This window comes from Oncorhynchus gorbuscha, linkage group LG07 (assembly GCF_021184085.1).
Source record: "Oncorhynchus gorbuscha isolate QuinsamMale2020 ecotype Even-year linkage group LG07, OgorEven_v1.0, whole genome shotgun sequence".
Taxonomy (NCBI): Eukaryota; Metazoa; Chordata; class Actinopteri; order Salmoniformes; family Salmonidae; genus Oncorhynchus; species Oncorhynchus gorbuscha.
Genome location: NC_060179.1, coordinates 37816279 through 37837226, shown reverse-complemented (window position 1 = coordinate 37837226; position 20948 = coordinate 37816279). Strand labels below are relative to the sequence as shown.

Genomic DNA, 20948 nt, shown 5'->3' with positions numbered 1-20948 from the left:
GGGTCATTTTCCAATAACTTACCCATGCACACTCAAACACAATTCAATGCACAGTTTGGCACCCCCTACAAGAGAACCTTTGTTATATTACAATCCATTAAACATGCTGTTCAGATAGTTTCTTAACTACAATTTTGAAGAACTGCGCTTGCCTCAAATGACAAGACTCTAGACAACGTGTGGAAGCTGTAGGCACTGCAACCTCGGCCTCATTTAATTCGATTCACTTTGAACAATTCCTTGAAGTCGCGGATGGATATTTTTTTCCATTTTCAGTGATCAGATATTCCTGCACTTTTCGATGAACCACACGTTCTGTTATAGTCACAGCCGTGATTTAACCAGTTTTATAAACGTCTGAGTGTTTTCTATCCACACATACTAATCATATGCATATACTATATTCCTGGCCTGAGTAGCAGGGCGCTGGAATGTTGCGCGATTTTTAACAGAATGTTCGAAAAAGTAGAGGGTCGACTTAACAGGATAAGCCAGATAGACCTATCATGTACATGCCCTTACATCAGTCATCAGTCAAAAAGAGCGTGTCTTGTCATGCTCCTGAAATCATCTCCTGCATTCATCCCAGTCATCAGCAACAGAGCTTTGGGGTGCACAATTACAACAATAATTTGTGTAATGGAATGTTTTGTGTGGTCGGATTTGTGGGTTTTGACAATCTTATGTAGGTGTCATAACCGGCCATAAAATAACGCAATATATGTCACAACAGGTCTTAATATACTGTATATGTCATGACCCTATTATGACCCTATTATGGCCCTATTATGACCCTATTATGACAGTCTATGTCAGCGATTATGACATTCTGATATGCTATGACTGTGTCATGACACTGGGTGTCAAGTAAAGTGTTACTGAGACTAGTTATGCCAGTCAAGTATGAAACAGATCCCCTCGTAAAAACTACAAGACTGTTCTTTTCTCTACTGGATTTATTCTCAACACTGTATGTTAGGCATAAATGTAAAGAACACACACACACACACACACACACACACACACACACACACACACACACACACACACACACACACACACACACACACACACACACACACACACACACACACACACACACACACACACACACACACACACACACACACACACACACACACACACACACTACAGTGTACTGTTTATACATCACACAGCACATTGACTTCTGGGTCAAATGTATTGCATCCTGTTTAAATGCATTTTTTATTACACATTTATAAATGTGTTGATTGCGCAATCACATCAATTAGAGCTGGCAAGTGATTTCCTTTCCCCCCCAGTGAGACTGGAACACATTGACTCTGACATAATCAGGGGGACAGGGAATCAAATTTGAAGTGGATCCAATGCACAGATGCACATACATAAAGACATGCAAAGACACACACGTGCACACTCATAATGATACTCTCTGCTCCATCTTCCCATGCTGGATTAAAATCCTATCAGTTCTCATCTCTGCCCCAAACCAAGCCCCAGTAACTCAGAGCATTTATCCATATCCCAAACGTTTTAACACAGATGTGACTCACTTCTCTCTCTTTTATACTGCACCTGTGAATCTGGGAGAAGAGAAGGAAAATAGACTAAAGAAACAGAGATAGCAAGTGAAAGAGAGAGAAAGAGAGAGAGAGAGAGAGAGAGAGAGAGAGAGAGAGAGAGAGAGAGAGAGAGAGAGAGAGAGAGAGAGAGAGAGATGGAAAGAGAGATAGAGAGAGATCGCATCAGAGAGGGCAAGAGGGAGAGCGAAAGAGAGAGAGCGAGATGGAGGGGGAAAAGAGACTAAGGGAGAGATAGAGATTGCAAAATACAGAAAGAGAGCTTGAGAAAAATGAAAGAATGAGAGAGAAAGCAGAGGGACTGAAATATTAATCAGTCTCTCATCCCTTCATCCAGTGTCTCAGTAGCAGCCATGCAGGTCCAGGAGGAACTTATGACAGACAGACCATAGGAGACTGATCGCTGGCTAGGTTCAAGGCTTATGTTGAAAGGGGCAGTGCTGCCAAAAAACTTGATTTTCCTTTTATTTTAAATTATGTTTACACACTATGAGGTTGAAACAACACTCTGAAATTGTGAAAATTATGATAATAACCTTTGTGTGTAAGAGCTGTTTGAATAAAAAGTCTGGAATTTCAGCCTGTTTCTGGTGGGATGGGAGTTTTTGGCCCAGATCATGACATCACAATCTGATCGCGTTATTCTGACCCGTCATCATTTATTTGCAAATGTACCCTCCTCTAGAGTCTAAAAGACCTATCTACCAATCTGGGCTTTGTATGTAAATATACTGTACTTCAATTTATATCAACACGCCCAAACAATCAGACTGAGCATTTAAATGCAAAAACGAGGCTCAGGGAAATAAATGATTAAACATATATTTTGAGTTATTTTCATGAAAGAAGCACACTCAGTAAAAAGCCTGCATATGTTCATCCCAAATGCCACTATATTCCCTATATAGTGCACTATTTTTAACCAGGCCCCATAGGGCTCTGGCCAAAAGTAGTGTACTAGGCCTAGGGAATAGGGTGCCATTTGGGACGAATGTTCAAGGTCTATAGGGACAGTGTTTTATAGACCATGATAAACTAATGCAATATCCTTGATTCCCCTCTGATGTCATTTTTCAGAATAGTATTTTATTTTATTAACACGAATGTCATGACTCTCTAATGCAAGGTACCTTTATCTTATCGAGGCAGACAGTTGTACATACTGGTATAAAAATAAAAGCCCAGTTAGTGGCAGTTTTGCAATCAACATCCATTTTAAGAAGAATTGTAGCTATCTATGTTGTAAAATTGATTAAGAAAGCCTTAGTGTCAATTGAATTGCTTTTGTGTGGTGTCACACATGGCCAGCTGTAATGATTGTTTAGAATAGATAACCCTGAAAGTGAAAGTGATGGTTCAATATAACTTTTCTTGGGCTTTAATTGCGTAAATCTTTGCATAATGATGTCTGTTCTAAGATAACCTTTAATCTTCAGAATAAAAGTTGACACTCCGTTTCACATATATCCACTCATATGGAATTAAGGACTTTATTGAGCAATAAAAAATATACAACAGGAAAAATATTTTCCTTTTTCCGTTATCCACCCCAAAATCAATCCATCCGCATATTAGACCCATGTTCCAAATGGAAAACTGAAAAAAAGGGCAGTCTGCAATTCAACAGGAAAAGTAGATCAGCTGGAACGAGTTCAAAAGCATTTATATTTCATCGTTTTGAAACAAGTCGAGGAGGAGGACTGAGAGAGAGAAGGTTTTGGTTTTACAGACGGTGTGACCGACGTTGACAGGCTAGGTCGCCACTGTCACCGCAACTGCCACATCTGACTCTGCTACATCCGTATCCTCCACGTAGAGTTCTGCCAGTTTCTGAAACTCAGGCCCCCAGTCGTCCAGGTAGTTATAATCCTGTTCTGAGTGTGTTCCCGGGGAGTCCAGAGAGCTGATGGAACCTGTCGGAGACATTTGACCCTCGTATGCGTAGGTCTGGAGGGAGTCATATGGAGGCCCGCTAGTGTCCATGTCTGCCTCCACCAGTCTTTGTTTAATAAACTCCTGCACATCCACCTGGTTCAGCTCCGGGGGACTGTGGCAGCCTCGGTTTTGCCCGCGTTGTCGGGCCGCCTCCGGCCGGATGTCCCGTCTAAACTTGAGCTCCTCAGCGGCGGCGGGGTTCCGTAGGGTGATGATGTCGAAGGCCTCAGTGTCCTCCTCGCCGCCCCCCTCATCGTCGTATGTTACCACATTCTCGCGGACGTCCTCCTCAGAGATGACGAGGGGCTCCTTCTTGCTCCGCCGCAGGGTGATGAACAGAACCACAATCGCTGGAGGAAGACAAGGAGAGACGTCGTCTCAACATCAATAGTAATAGAGACAACGCCAACAACAAAGCGGCAAAGAGAACTATGATTGCTGCAGAAGAAAGTGACAAGCAAAAACACCATGCCAACAACAACAACAACAGTAATGTAAACATCAGATGTAATGTAAACAACAACAGTAATGTAACATCAGATGTAATGTAAACAACAACAGTAATGGAAACAACAACAAAACAGTTGGTTTCACAACACCACATGTTATCAGTAGAGGTTCACTACAATATCCAAGTCTGATGGCAATGCTAATGCCACGCTCTGCATGCGGTGTCACTATGTTGGTTATTAATTCAGGATAAATTAACATGTTATGGGTCGTAAACAGTTACAAAAATTAAAGCGTTGCGTTCTGCTCAAATTGCATCCTACTCCCTATATAGTGCAGTACTTTTAACCAGGGCCCATAGGGCTCCGGTCAAAAATTGTGCACTATAAAAGGAATAGGGTGGCATTTTGGATTCAGATACTTACTGTATAGTTAAAGTACCTCAGTCAATATCATAAAATGGAGTGGAGATGGTGTTGTTGTTATTCTATTTTGGCTGAGCGCTGCTGTTAAATCTGTTCCAGAGATGCACAGTCTATAATGAGAAGATTCTCATAGCAGCTTGCATTGAGAGCATCATTACAGCTAATACCAGTGACGGCTAATGGGTATTATTGATTTACACTCTGCAACACGCATCTAGCTCCTGTGCCCTGATGAGGAATCCGGAATGAATATGCATTATTATAAAAAATGGTGAATGTTTCAGAGCCTACTTTCCAAATGGCAACCTTTTCCCTATATGGTGCACTTCTTTTGACCGGGGCCCATAGAGTTCTAGTCAAATGTAGTGCACTATGTAGGGAATAAGGAATAGTGTCCTTCAAATTAACCTTGTTACCCCTATAACAGCAGTGATGTGTGTAGCTAGGCTACATCCACAACATCTCATGATGATGTACATAATAGTGTATCTTACTCGCAAATGAACTCGAGGAGAATACTTCATTTGCTGAAGTAGAACTGCTGTATCATGAACTTGTACTGGAGTTAACGGGGTTATGGTTTCTGCTTTAATAAAGCAGGTGAACTCTCACCTGCGTCTCAATTGGCTCTATAAAACAGAGCGCTATTGACTAGAACCAATATGGCTCTGGTCAAAAGCAGTGCACTATAGTGTGAAAGAAATAGGGTGCCATTTGGGATGCACCACAGTATAAAATCAGTAAAATGACATCATCCTGCTGCATTGGCAGACCAATAGAGTTCTCCTTTACATCCCTGTGAAACAGTCACGCTGAGAGCATCAAAAGGGGAAATCTTTGTCTCACAACACTATTTAACTTCTCCTACAGGTGTTAAACGCTATTCACTATTTAACATCAGACACATATATGGCGGCTCGTTAGCAGCCTACCAGTGTCAATGTTTTAGGCACCCTATTTCAGGATGACACATTTTAACACATGCAAAGTGAGAGCTTTCTCATCTCTGATGAAATTAGCACTGTTGTCTTTGTGTGTGTGTGTGTGTTGTGTTCCCTTGCTAAAACAAATCTCACCCTGTTGTGTTTCTATAGCATCTATACATCACCCTCCCTTCCTTTCTGTGTCTTTTTAACACTCTCTGTTTCCGTCCAACTGTCTGTCTGTCTCTCTCACGCCCGTGTTCAGGCATGAAACAGCTGTGTCTCACACTAACACTCCCTTCCCCAGCTAATCTCCATCTTCCTCGACTAGCCAAAGTAACTCGATAAGCCTTCTCTCTCTATCACTCTCCCTGTCACTTCTTATGTCCCTCCTTCCATCAATCTCTCTCCTGCTGATGATTAGTCATGCAGGTGCAGTCTCTCGCTCATGCATTCACTCCAAACAGTGATGATGGCCTTTAGTTGCTGTGAGCCTCAGACTCTGGCAATGCCGTGCTGAGACTGCTGATATGAATATGCATCACCTTCACGCACCGATGTCCACGGACAATCAAGGGAGAGGGGGTGAGTGGGAGATGGAAGATTCTGTTAATTATACACGCTCTTTCCCGTCCTACTGCTGTTCTGTTTGGTAGAGAGTCTCTGTTGGTATTTGGCAGTGGTGGTAGTGTTGTAACCCTTTTGCTGAAAAGGGAAAGTTGTTAGTTGTTTTCTGTGGGAACTTTGATGAATTATATTTGATCTCTTATTATAAAGCATTTACTATACAACACATTCATTTAAAGCTGGAATCCTTAAATGGGAACTCCACTCCAAAACTGTATTTCGGTCATTTTTTCATTCGTCCGGTGTTGATACAGTCAATACATGGCTTTGCATGTCACCAGTCAAGTTTGGAAGATATTTGATTTTCAGTTGCCCTTTAATGGTGAAACGTCCACCTCCTTTACAATAATCCACAACAAAGAAGTTACTGCCCTTCATTTTCTTTTTACTCTTACATCATTGCACATGCAAACAGCACAATATGAACTGCACATTTTCTCATCACGTTGGCCAACGCTTCTTACCTCCCTTTAGTTTACAAAACAAAAACAATAGCAACATCTGTGGGAAGGAGAGTGGCGCTGTTTTCCCTACTGCGGATTCTATCTTTAACTTAAATAGTGTGTTTTTCCTAAAGTAGTAAATACAAAGCAGCGAAACATTTATGGATAGTTTTAACACAGCTCTATCCCTCTTTATACACCCTTCTCTCAAGTCTCCTTGTCCTTACCTTTACCTTCTTCTATTCTCCTCTCAGTCCATCTTTCTTCACACATCCATCTACCCATCTGGCCCAAATCTCACTCACTCTCTGTTCTCTACTTCTCCATCATCCTGACCTTCTCCATGTCCTCCCTCATTCTACAACCCACCTGTGTCCTTCCTCACCCCTCCATTCATCCCTTTTAAAGTATCCATCCCCTCCTGCTGCTCTCCTCCCTACCCTTCACCATGCCTCTAGGCATTCTAACGCCCATACCCTCCACCACCATGCCCCTCAGACAAGATGCCCCCCCAGGTGTTCCACTACTGTGCCCTAAGGCATGATGCCCCCAAGGCATGCACCCATCCTCACCACTATGCCCCTTAGGTGTGATGCCAACCAGGCAGCCCATACCCTCCACCATGCCCCTAGACTTGCTGTTACCCAGGCTCAGACCCAGTCAACACCTACCCAGCAGGATGACGATGCACAGCAGGATGGCGATCAGGGCCCCCGTGCTGAGGCCTGCCGAGGAGAGGAGTCCCCTCTCATCCTGGCACGTCTGCACCCTCCCATTGCGCTGGCACGGGCACACCCGCAGGGTCAGTGTGCTAGTGCCACTCAGCGCTGGCTCCCCACCGTCCCACACCACAATGGGGAGCTCGTATAGCTCCTGGACGAGCCGACTGAACTGCCTCCGCCGTGTGATGATGCTCGCTGTGTTGTCTGAAAATGGAGAGAGAGAGAACGAAAGAGAACGCATTCATTAGCGCAAATTAGCCATGTTGGCGGAGAGCAGAGGACACATTCAGGAATTGTAGCTTCCCAGGCCACACTTCCCATTAGGGGGGGATTCTGTCTAGAGCGCTCCACTCGAACCCGCTCCCACAGATGGATTTTTAATGGAGATATTGAGCAAATGCACTTTCACTTTGAAATACAAATGCTTCCATTCCAGGATATACACATACAGGCTTCATCTCTCAAGCTGGTAAATGTCTCTCTTTGCATCTGTTGTCTTGATCTCTGTTTGTTTTTTTGTTTTTTCCCCCAGAGGTAATTCTTAACAAATCAAATCAGAATGTGTTGGTTGCGTACACAGTTTAGCAGGTGTTATAGCGGTGCAGCGGTATGCTTATGTTGCTATCACCTATCAATGTAGTCAAATGTCAAGCAAATAAAATGTTTTTTTATTTTACACAAGATCAACTATGAATGTCCACCAGTATACAGTTGAAGTCGGAGGTTTACATACACTTAGGTTGGAGTCATTAAAACTTGTTTTTCAACCACTCCACAAATTTATTGTTGTTAACAAACTATAGTTTTTGGCAAGTCGGTTAGGACATCTACTTTGTGCATGACACAAGTCATTTTTCCAACAATTGTTTACAGACAGATTATTTCACATATAATTCACTGTATCACAATTCCAGTGAGTCAGAAGATTACATACGCTAAGTTGACTGTGCCTTTAAACAGCTTGGAAAATTCCAGAAAATGATGTCATGGCTTTATAAGCTTCTGATAGGCTAATTGACATCATTTGAGTCAATTGGAGGTGTACCTGTGGATGTATTTCAAGGCCTACCTTCAAACTCAGTGTCTCTTTGCTTCATGGGAAAATCAAAATAAATCAGCCAAGTCCACGATAAGCTCCTACATTTTGTTGATGTTGAGGGAGAGGTTATTTTCCTATTACCACTCTGTCGAGGTCTCTATCCTCCTCCCTGTTGGCTGTCTCATTGTTGTTGGTAATCAGGCCTACCACTGTCGTAAGCAACCTTGATGGTTGAGTTGGAGTCGTGCATGGCCATGCAGTAATGGGTGAACAGGGAGTACAGGAAGGGGCTGAGCACACACCCCTGGGGGGTCCTATTGTTGAGAATCAGCTGGGCGGAAGTGTTGATGCCTACCCTCAACCTGGGGTCGACCCGTCAGGGAATCTAGGATCCAGTTGCAAAGGGAAGTGTTCATACCCAAGGTCCTGAGCTTAGTGACAAGCTTGGAGGGCACTATGGTGTTAAAACCTGAGCTGTAATCGATGCATCGGTTAATACGTTTGAAGGTCACGTTAGCTACAGAGATCAGTACTCATGAGCAGCGGGGGCACCCATTGATGGCTCCGTGTTGCTTTTCTCAAAGCGGGTGAAAAAGGTGTTTAGCTTGTCTGGGAGTGAGGCGTCAGTGTCTCGGACTTGGTTGGTTTAGCCTTTATAATTTGCGATTTTCTGAGGTCCCTGCCTAATGCATCTCATGTCTGAGCCGTTGAATTGCGACCCTGTACTGTCTTTTCTTTCTCTGAGTCATTATAATAAATCAAACAGCAGCAAATGAGCAGTTCACCTTCAACATCCATGAGGCCACTCTACTAAAAAAGGTGAGAGAGGAAAAAGGGAAATAAATGGAGGTAAACCAGTGGATGTTGTGAGAGGCACTGGTTACGTCCCAAACGGCACCCTATTCCATATTTAGTGCTTTATATTTTCCAGGGCCCATAGGGCGCAAGGTTTTAAACTAGCTCTTCACTGTAAAAACCTGTCCTCCACAGACAGCACTGTAGTGTAAAGTAGTAAATACCAAACTAGTGCTACCGAGGCCTGAACCAGCTCCCACTCCAACCTCCAAGAAACTGGGAGAGACCAAAGAACGAGGGTAGGAGAGAAGGAAGGAGAGAGATGTTTAGTATTCATTATCATTGCTTTCATATCTGATGCCCAGATCCATTGTAATATAGACTATATTATAGCATTCTGGTGTGGAATAGAGAGGACAAGACTGTCTGTCTCTGTGTCAACTATGACATGGCAATATCATATTAGAGTTGGGGCTGTGGGCAAGGCCATCATAGTCATCATTTACATCACATTCAACTCTGTCATCTCTTTGAAGTGTGTGTGTGTTTGTGTGTGTGTGTGTGTGAGAGAGAGAGAGAGAGAGAGAGAGAGAGAGAGAGAGAGAGAGAGAGAGAGAGAGAGAGAGAGAGAGAGAGAGAGAGAGAGAGAGAGAGAGAGAGAGAGAGAGCAGAGACAGGTTGCGAGCACTCTAGCACGTCATACCATACGTGCCAAAAATTAACAAGTGACCAGAAAGGGATGCTGTGCTCTGTCTGGGTTAACCAGACAAAAATATGCGTTTTTAAATAATTTCACATTTATTAAAATAAACCTTGTTTAGTATTATACAGCATATCCTGAATAGCTGCAATGTAAATTAAACAATAATGAGGGTTCCAATGACGACCAATCATATAGGAAGACCTACAGGTATATAGCTATAGCTACAACTAGACACTGAGTGTACAAAACATTAGGAACACCTGCTTTTTCCATGACATAGACTAACCAGGTGATTCCAGGTGAAAGATATGATCCCTTATTGATGTCACCTGTTAAATCCACTTCAAGCAGTGAAGCTGAAGGGGATGAGACAGGTAAAAAACAAACATTTATGCCTGAAGACAATTGAGACATGGATTGTGTATGTTTTCCATTCAGAGTTTGAATGGGCAAGACAAAAGATGAACGGGGTATGGTAGTAGGTGCCAGGCGTACCGATTTGAGTGTTTCAAGAGCTGAAACACTGCTGGGTTTTTCATGCTCAACAGTTTCCCATGTGGATCAAGAATGGTCCACCACCCAAAGGACATCCAGCCAACTTGACACAACTGTGGGATGCATTGTAGTCAACATGGACCAGCATCCCCGTGGAAAGCTTTCGACACCGTGTAGTCCATGCCCAACTAATTGAGGCTGTTCTGAGGAGCAAAAGGGGGTGCAACTCAATATTAGGTAGATGTTCGTAAGGTTTTGTACTCTCGTTAGCTAGGACTATTGACTGTGAATTAAGGTTGGTTCTACGGAAGCAGCTTCATATTTCATATGCTAGGCTCCCCATTATATAACAGGGCACCGCTGGGAGTGTGTGAGTATTTTTGTGTGTGTGTTTTTGTTTCTATGTCAGTGTGTGTGTGTGTGTTTGTTTCTTTGTGTTTTTTGAGGATGCAAGACTACTGTGTACCTTTGGGGATCCCCCCAGCCCTGGGTTAGTTAAGCACAAGTTCAAACAACTCACTGGCTTCATTTTTACATCAGAGACAATTCCTCTGCTAGAGCTTTACCAACCAAACAGATAGAGACATCACTTTTTTGTGTAAAATTATCAATTAATAGAGTTGAGAGGCTTTGCAGTTGTTGTTTTTTTTAAGGGGGGGGGGGGGTGATGAGCACCAGATAAACAGATTCCTGAGTTTTGGAATCCCTCTACATTCTGAAATGTCAAATGTGTGCTCTGGGGGCTTTCTTTCAACATTGATGAAACACACATCAACTGGCAGCTTTCTCACTAGTAGCTAGAATTAGTACTGTTATCAAATCACATTTGATTTATTGGTCACATACATAGAGAATGTTATTGTGAGTGTAGTGAAATGCTGGTGTTCCTAGCTCCAACAGTGTAGTAATATCTAACAATACACAACAATGCACACACATCAAAGTACAGAATTAAGAAATATTAGGACAAGTAATGTCAGAGTATAAATAAATAATAATAATAATATTTATACACACACACACACACACACACAAACGTAACCATCCAAAGTTTGGGATCACTTGTTTTTTTTTCCTTGTTTTTTAAAGAAAAGCACATTTTTTTGTCCATTAAAATAACATAAAATGTATCAGAAATACAGTGTAGACATTATTAATGTTGTAATGATGTGTTTTTTAAAATGGAATATCTACATAGGAATACAGAGGCCCATTATCAGCAACCATCACTCCTGTGTTCCAATGGCACGTTGTGTTAGCTAATCCAATTTTATCATTTTAAAAAGCTAATTGATCACTAGAAAACCCTTTTGCAATTATGGTAGCACAACTGAAAACTGTAGTGCTGATTTAAAAAAGCAATAAAACTGGCGTTCTTTAGACTAGTTTAGTATATGGAGCATCAGTATTTGTGGGTTTTACAGGCTCAAAATGGCTAGAAACAAAGACCTTTCTTTTGAAACTCATCAGTCTATTCTTGTTCTGAGAAATGAAGCTTATTCCATGCAAGAAATTGCCAAGAAACAGAAGATCACTGAACAGCGCAAACTGAAAGGTGAAGATATGTTGAGTGGGGAAACTGTTTTTTCCACCCGATTTGACCAAGTTATCACCTCTAAAATGTAAATAAAACACTATAAAGAGTTTATATAATTTCTTATAACATACCCATTTGTGTCGAATTCTAATTGGGGTTTTAGGACAACACTAAAGTTGTCTTCACAAGTAAACTGCAGCTGTCATGGCTTTTGAGAGTCATAGTGGCTCACAGTGATGACCTGAAAAATGAGCTATTGATTGAATTAACTATTGATGAATTTGTAACATCAACTCACCTCTGTACTCTCACTCCATCATATACATGAACACCTGCTCTTTCCAAGAAATATGCAATAGCATTATGTTGAATTTCCTTGGCACTATCTTAATGAATGATGTTGCATGAACAAAACAACAGCTACACGCTGCTTATGAGGAGGTGAAGGCAGGGAGGGGCCTGAAGGATGTGGCTCATGGCTCCTGTCAGTACCTGTATACAGGGTAGCCAATGGTCCAAAAACATTACACATGGTTCATAACTATTGCAGTTTGGTGACATGCTGTCTTTTAGGGACTCCAGTTCAATTTCTTCACCTGTGCACAATCAGGAGCAGCAAGGGAGGCGTGCATGTTTTTAATCTGAGAGAGAAGCACTGGAAAGACTCTGTACAGCACATAATGATTTGCATAATGCATGCCGCAATGTAACGTACAGTGTCAGAGGGGTCCGTTTTTTCATATTTTCTTGAATAATATTGGTCCATTACCATGTCAATCAACGCTTGAAAATAAGCGTATTCTACACCCCATATTTTGATGCCAACACTGTCATTACAGTCCTATTAGTTTTCATTGCAAAATGTGTACGGAACACTGTTAGGGACCACTACCCACCTATTGTAGAAAAAATGCAATTAAGAATACGGAGCATTACTTTTTCACAGCGACCGGCGATCAGAGTTTACCCCCAAATTTCTTTTAAACCTAACCTAGCGGTGCTGTTAATTTTTTTTTAAACAGCACCGCTAACCCTGGTTTAATAGTCAACAGAAAAATCTGGTTTTTCTTTCTTCCCCCTAACACTACACAGCTGATTCAAATGATCAAAGCCTGATGATTAGTTGATTGTGTAGAGCTAGGGCAAAAAAGTAAACATGCACCACTTGGGGTCCAGAGAACCGAGTTTGGGAAACCCTAGCAAAGTCAATGGATCATGGCATGAATACACCCAATGCTATAACAGATAATTAGGTCTCAAATGTTTAATCGAAATAGAGCACCACAGCAACTTGCTGTATGGATGACACGTCGCTTATTAAAATTCCCAAATATCAACGGCGTGACAGAGCCGCCTTTTAGCGGGCTAATTAGCTTGGAATAATAAAAACTCTTCTGTATGCAAACTGGATCCAGAAAGATGCCTTCACAAATCGATTGATCTGTTAATATAACTAGGTTGTTTAGATAACATAGCCTTCTAGTTAATGAACAATAAAGAAAAGCAAATGTCATCGCAATGTTGTGGCACAGAAAACTGGTGTAACGTCTGCTTCCAACTCACACTCTCGAACACGTAGATCCACTGAACGTAGCTCGCTCTCCAGATCCCAATCACCTGAATTCTGATCACCTGTATGTCATTATCACACACTATTTAGTTCAGTTATTTGCACCCCATCATTGTGAGGTATTGTTTGTTTTGTGAAACGCTTCTGGTTTTCCCTTATTGTAAACCTTCCCGGGTATGATAGTTTTGGCCTGCCTCACTAACTACGCCTTTTGCCTATTCCCTGCCTGTACTTTAGATTTCCTGTTATCAACCTATTGCCTGATCTACTGGACGATGTTATTAATAGCCTTTTAGAAGAAGAAGAAACGGACACCTATTAAGACGAGGTGCTGGCTAGCGGAGTAGAAAACTTGAAAATAAAAGAGAGCCACACACTCTAGGAGCTCAGATGCAAAAATGTAATTACCAACGTTTCGACAGCCAAGCTGTCTTCATCAGGGTGTAATCACAAACACTGCGGGATGACTCGTTTATATAGTGTCAAAAGACACAGGTGTCTGTAATCATGGCCAAGAGAGGCCTAATATCATTGGTTAATAATCAAATATTAAAATGTCATACAAAGAACAGCATACAAACAACAAATGGATAGCATACGATCATAGATTCATTTAACTACTAATTTTTACAAACAATTACAATGGCAAAGTCACAATAATCACAAGAATGGCTTTAGATCAAAGTCTAGGTTGAGACCGAAGGGCGCAAGGGTCTTTCAATTAAAATCCAGGCAGCCTCTCGTTTAATAGCCTTTTTCCCTGCCTGTACTGTTGCCTTTTAGACCCCCTGTGTATGACCTTCTGCCTGCCCCTGGACCCAGCTACCTGCCTCCTCCAGTGGTCCTTCACAAATAAACACCTGCTGTGCCCTGCGCTTGAAACCAGCTCTCTGTCTCCCATCGTGATCATTACAACTGGGATCCGAGGGATGTAATGTTTAATAATTGTAAAGGATCAGGAAGGCGTGTCTGTTTCTTGTTTTTTGACCAGCCTTATTCAAGGCCAATCCTGGATACTGCATCTCCCGATTGCAATGTGTATTGCATTGTGTGCATCACACTGTTGAGATATACGTCTCCTTCTCATAGACATTGTTCATTAAATGTTGCAACATAAATCACAACATAACCATGTATTTTGGAGGGGGGGGTTTAAACCTTGAAACAGAGCGATATATATTTCATTCCGAGAAGCACAGAAAATAGCAGCAATGGAATTCAAATGTTTTCTAGTAGCTTTAGAGATTCAGGAGAGACGGGGTTGTAGCCAGCCAGGATAAATGGGCCTCCCAAGTATCCATAATGCTTTAATGGTTGTTTTAAAACTCACAACGTGCAGTCAGCAGAAATGAGAAAGCACATACCACGCTTAACAAAAGCACCATTCAGAAGGTATCACTTTGCCAGTGTGTTTTCTTTAACCTAGTTTTTATGGCTATCAGTGTAAAAGCTTATGCGGCAGTACAATTTATTTATAGAGCATAGACACGTTGACTGTGTCTCAAATGACACCCTATTCTCTATGTAATGCACTACTTCTGATCAGGGCCCATTGATCAGGGTTCTGGTTAAAAGTAGTGAACTATATAGGGACACAGACATGTTGTTGTGTCTCTTCTGTGAGGACCCATTTTGAAAATAACTGGGATCAAAATCAAACCACATATCACACACACTGTACACATACTGAGCAGATGTTATTGCAGGTGTAGTGAAATGCTTGTGTTTCTAGCGCCAACACAGCAGTAATACCATCTTACTCACGTCGAAGAACGAGAGCTCACAGTCCTTGGGGTCGGCCACTGTTGGTGGCTCTGTGTTATCCTCAAAGGGGGCGAAGGTGTTTAGCTTGACCAGAAGAAAGAAATTGATGTACGCAATACGACTGGTTTTCCCTTTTGTTATCCGTGATTGTCCATGCAACATACCGTATGTCTCGTGTCGAAGCCATTGAATTGTGACTACACTTCTCTGTACTAACGTTTTACCTGTTTGATTGCCTTACGGAGGGCTCAACTGCACTATTTGTATTCAACCATATTCCCAAGCACCTTGTCGTGGTTAAATGCTGTGGTTCGCACAAATGCTGCCATCTATCCACGGTTTTTGATTTGGGTAGGTTTTTGACTTGGGTAGGTTTTAATAGTCACAGTGGGAACAACATCCCCTATACACTTCCTGATGAACTCAGTCAATGTGTCAGTGTATATGCCCATGTTATTCTCAGCGGAAACCTGGAACATATCCCAGTCCGTGTGATCAAAACAATCTTGTAGCATGAGTTCTGATTGGTCAGACCAGTGTTGAATAGATCTTAGCACGGGTGATCTTAGCACGTGTACTTCCTGTTTGAATTTCAACCTATATGATGGGAGGAGCCGAATGGAGTCCTGAACAGATTTGCTGAAAGGAGGGCGGGGAGTGCCTTGTAGCCACCCCGGAAGGGAGAGTAACAATGGTTGAGAGTTGAAGCACGAGTACTATAAGCAATGTGTTGATAGTATTTCAGTAGGTTTTTCCTCAGATTTGCTTTGTTAAAATCCCCAGCTAAAATAAATGTTGCCTCAGGATATGTGGTTTCCAGTTTTCCAGTGTAGTTCCTTGAGGGCCGTCGTGGTATCGACTTGAATGGGAATATACACGGCTGTGACTATAACCAAAGACAATTCTCTTGGGAGGTAAAACGGTCGGCATTTTATTGTGAGGTATTCTAGGTCAGGTGAACAAAATAACTTAAGTTCCTGTACGTTATCACAATCACACCATTAAAGTCATTAAAACAACTTGAAACATACACCTCAGCCTTTCTTCTTCCCAGAGAGTAATTTTTTCCCATCTGGGCAATGTTGGCTGTATGGATGGGGATGGTATATCCGGAGAGAGCCATGATTCCGTGAAAACAGAGAATGTTACAGTCCCTGATGTCTTTATGGAAGGACTTTGCCCTGTGCTCATCTACTTTATTGTCTAGGGACTGAACAGTAGCAGAGCATGAGCTGTTCCCGGACGACAGTGTGATCACGCTCTCCATAGCCGATGTGAATAAGACCTTTAACAGATCAACATTGAAAAGGCCGCAGGGCCAGATGGATTACCAGGATGTGTACTCTGAGCAGGCGCTGACCAACTGGCAAGTGTCTGCACTGACATTTTTAACCTGTCCCTGACCGAGTCTGTAATACCAACATGTTTCAAGCCGACCATAGTCCCTGTGCCCTAGACCCACTCCAATGTGCATACTGCCCCAACAGATCCACAGATGATGCAATCTCTATTGCACTCCACACTGCCCTTTCCCACCTGAACAAAAAAGGAACACCTATGTGAGAATGCTATTCATTGACTACAGCTCAGCATTCAACACCATAGTGCCCTCAAAGCTCATCATTAAGTTAAGGACCTTGGGACTAAACACCTCCCTCTACAACCGGATCCTGGACTTCCTGATGGGCCGCCCCTAGGTGGTAAGGGTAGGTAAAAACACATCTGCCACAATGATCCTCAGTGGTGCGTGCTCAGTCCCCTCCTGTACTCCCTGTTCACCCATGACTGCATGGCCAAGCATGAGTTAAACACCATCTTTAAGTTTGCAGATGACACAACAGTGGTAGGCCTGATCACTGACAGTGATGAGACAGCCTAAAGGAGGAGGTCAGAGACATGGCCGTGTGGTACCAGGATAACAACCTCTCCCTCAACTTGATAAAGATAAAGGAGATGATTGTGGACTACAGAAAATGGAGGACAATGCACGCCCCATTTCCATCATTGGGGCTGTAGTGTGGCATGTTGAGAGCTTCAAGTTCCTTTGTGTCCACATCACCAACAAACTATCATGGTCCAAACACACCAAAACAGTCGTGAAGAAAGCACAACAATGCCTATTCTCCCTCAGGAGACTGAAAAGATTTGGCATGGCTCCTCAGAGCCACCCAAAAAATTATACAGCTGCGTCGTCGGTTCCATCACCGCCTGGTATGGCATCTCCACGGCATCCGACCGCAAGACACTACAGAGGGTAGTGCGTAAGGCCAGCACATCACTGTTGCCAAGCTTCCTACCATCCAGGACCTCCATACCAGGCAGTGTCAGAGGAAAGCCCCAAAAATTGCCAAAGGCTCCAGCCAACCTAGTCATAGACTGTTCTCTCTGCAACCACACGGCAAGCGGTACCAGAGCGCCAAAGGCTAGGTAAAAAAGGCTTCTTAACAGCTTCTACCCCCAAGCCATAAGACTCTTGAACAGTAAATCAAAATGGCTACCCTGACTATTTGTCCCCACCCCCCCATTTTTACGCTGCTGCTACTCCCTGTTTATTATCCTTGCAAAGTCACTTTACCTCTACCTACATGGACATATACCTCGGCTAACCCGTGCCCGTGCACATTGATTGCCGACCAGAACCCCCTGTATATAGCCTCGCTACTGTTATTTTATTATTGCTCCATAATTTTTTAAATATTTGTTTTTGTATTTTGTTTCTTAAATGTGCATTGTTGTTTAAGGGCTTGTAATAAAGCATTTTACTGTTGTACAGTGCCCTGCGAAAGTATTCGGCCCCCTTGAACTATGCGACCTTTTGCCACATTTCAGGCTTCAAACATAAAGATATAAAACTGTGTTTTTTTGTGAAGAATCAACAACAAGTGGGACACAATCATGAAGTGGAACGACATTTATTGGATATTTAAAACTTTTTTAACAAATCAAAAACTGAAAAATTGGGTGTGCAAAATTATTCAGCCCCCTTAATACTTTGTAGCACCACCTGTTGCTGCGATTACAGCTGTAAGTCGCTTGGGGTATGTCTCTATCAGTTTTGCACATCGAGAGACTGAATTTTTTCCCCATTCCTCCTTGCAAAACAGCTCGAGCTCAGTGACAAGGCACTGTATTTGCATGTGACATATACAATTTGATTTGATATACTCGGAAGCGGTGGATGGTGTGCACGCCTCTTGAGTTGGATTCTATGCCGGTGGCATCTTAGAGCAGCGTCTGGGATGTTCAATTACTTGGGGGGTACAAAGAAAGGATCCAATTCGGGAAAGTAGTATTTCTGGTCGGAATGGTAAGTTGTATGTAGGCTGTATGCATACTGAACAAAACTATAAACGCATCATGTAACAATTTGAACAATTTTGCTGAGTTACAGTTCATACCTGTGACCAACCACCTCGATTCGGTCATATGTAGCAAAATTTGAAATTGTGTTTTTTACATTGGATAAAAGCAGAGACATAGCTGGTATATCATACACTGCATTTAAGGAACAATGGGAATGTAATTATTTGAAAGTTGATTAACTTGTAACCCCACTTTTGAGAAAACGGTCCTTGAATGTTTTGTACACCTACCGGAGAGCTCTTCTTTGTCTACACCCATTCTACATTGTTCACACCAGCCCCACCCAACTCTTTAAGGATACACATGTGAAGTCATGTGCTAAACAGTGTAGTACAGATTAAGACTCGGTGGTAGAAGTAGCCTGCAATAAGGACAAATTCCAGGTAAACACAAAGTGCCCAGAGAAAAATATTTTATAAATATTAGATGACACACTTGTCTAAATTGATGGTTCATGTGAAAGAAATGCAATAACCCCCAGCCACACCTTGCTAATTGGATGGGTCTCTACAGAAGGTGTAAACGGTAGAGCGAAATGGTTTCTTGCGTAGTAGCAATTTAAAAAATAGATAGTGTCACATATAAAGAAAGAAATAAGTGAGAAAGCAGAGAAAGAACAAGAACAATGTACAAGAATAATATCAATATTGATATCAGTGATAGTTGAGGTGCATACAATCAGGAGTAAAGTGGCTGAGCAGCAGGATAAGAAAATAAATAGTAGCAGCAACATATGGTGTGTTAGGAGGGATTCAAGTGAATCGAGACACTGCATATAGTGCTGATGACTAGGAAGTAACCCCCAGTGATGAACTGGTCGGTCCGAACTATGCATGAACAAGGGAATCTATATTCGGAGAGCCTGTTCCTGTCCTGCCCTTGACTTTGGTGCAGGGCATGTGATGTCCATAGCCTCTTCATTGCAAAATTCCGTGAAGTTCTCAAAAAATATAAGTTGTCTAGCTGTGTCCAGTCCAGGTGGTGCTTGTATAGGCAGACCATCTATGGGAGGAAGGATAGGAAGGATGTCAGCGTTGCACAGCAGCTGAAACCTCGCCCAGACTGAGTCCAAACGCTCATTGGAGACAACATCATGCTCCAGAGCATTGAAACTGTAAAACAGGAAATAACAAAAAATTGAGAAGACATTACGACCTTGCACCAATTCACCTCCCAAGTTAAGATAAGAAGAATGACCTCATACATACAATGCAATTAAAATTATATTCACCTGAAGTGCTGGTACTGCTTGATCTGTGGCAGCGGCAGGAATTATGGAGTCAGTTGTTGTTGCCAACCATAGCTTTCCACCAGCACCCAACTATCCTCCAGTCCAAACAGCTGTGGGATGTCTAATGTCAGCTCGCTAACAGTACACTTTAACTTGGGTTCTCTTGTTTAGACATGTAGGTAGCTAGTTAGCTAAACAATGAACCATAATCCCAATATAGAGTAATAGCAATACAAATCAATTATTATAGATAGCTAAAGTTAACCAAATAGGTTCAAAGTTAGCCTAATATTAGTTAGCTAACTAGCTATAACTAGCAATGCAAATGGAATTCTGAGATAATATTACTAAGATTACTTTAGCTTGCAAGGAAAACAACTTCAACAAAATTAGAAACGTATAATAGCTGAAACTGTAGCTTGACTCTTACCCGAATACAGTGGGGCAAAAAAAGTATTTAGTCAGCCACCAATTGTGCAAGTTCTCTGACTTAAAAAGATGAGAGAGGCCTGTAACACTTCAACTATGAAAGACAAAATGAGAAAATAAAATCCAGAAAATCACATTGTAGGATTTTTTATGAATTTATTTGCAAATGATGGTGGAAAATAAGTATTTGGTCACCTACAAACAAGCAAGATTTCTGGCTCTCACAGACCTGTAACTTCTTCTTTAAGAGGCTCCTCTGTCCTCCACTCGTTACCTGTATTAATGGCACCTGTTTGAACTTTCAGTATAAAAGACACCTCTGTCCACAACCTCAAACAGTCACACTCCAAACTCCACTATGGCCAAGACCAAAGAGCTGTCAAAGGACACCAGAAACCAAATTGTAGACCTGCACCAGGCTGGGAATACTGAATCTGCAATTGCTAAGCAGCTTGGTTTGAAGAAATCAACTGTGGGAGCAATTATTAGGAAATGGATGACATACAAGACAACTGATAATCTCCCTCGATCTGGGGCTCCACGCAAGATCTCACCCCGTGGGGTCAAAATGAACACAAGAACGGTGAGCAAAAATTCCAGAACCACACGGGGGGACCTAGTGAATGACCTGCAGAGAGCTGGGACCAAAGTAACAAAGCCTACCATCAGTAACACACTACGTCGCCAGGGACTCAAATCCTGCAGTGCCAGACGTGTCCCCCTGCTTAAGCCAGTACATGTCCAGGCCCGTCTGAAGTTTGCTAGAGAGCATTTGGATGATCCAGAAGAAGATTGGGAGAATGTCATATGGTCAGATCCAGCCAAAATATAACTTTTTGGTAAAAAACTCAACTCGTCGTGTTTGGAGGACAAAGAATGCTGAGTTGCATCCAAAGAACACCATACTTACTGTG

General features: G+C 42.2%; 1 protein-coding gene across 3 annotated transcripts in view; it reads right to left on the bottom strand.

Moving 5' to 3' along the window:
- Nucleotides 1-3059: 3059 nt before the first annotated feature.
- Nucleotides 3060-20948, bottom strand: part of LOC124039839 (cadherin-18-like) — a 369098-nt gene continuing 351209 nt past the window's right edge. For all 3 annotated transcript variants that reach the window (XM_046356288.1, XM_046356287.1, XM_046356289.1), the window contains 2 exons: nt 7058-7312; nt 3060-3868 (listed from right to left, as the gene is read on the bottom strand). In XM_046356288.1, coding sequence (XP_046212244.1) covers nt 3336-3868; nt 7058-7312 — 788 coding nt within the window. In that variant the 3' untranslated portion in view covers nt 3060-3335. The remainder of the gene's footprint in view (nt 3869-7057; nt 7313-20948) is intronic.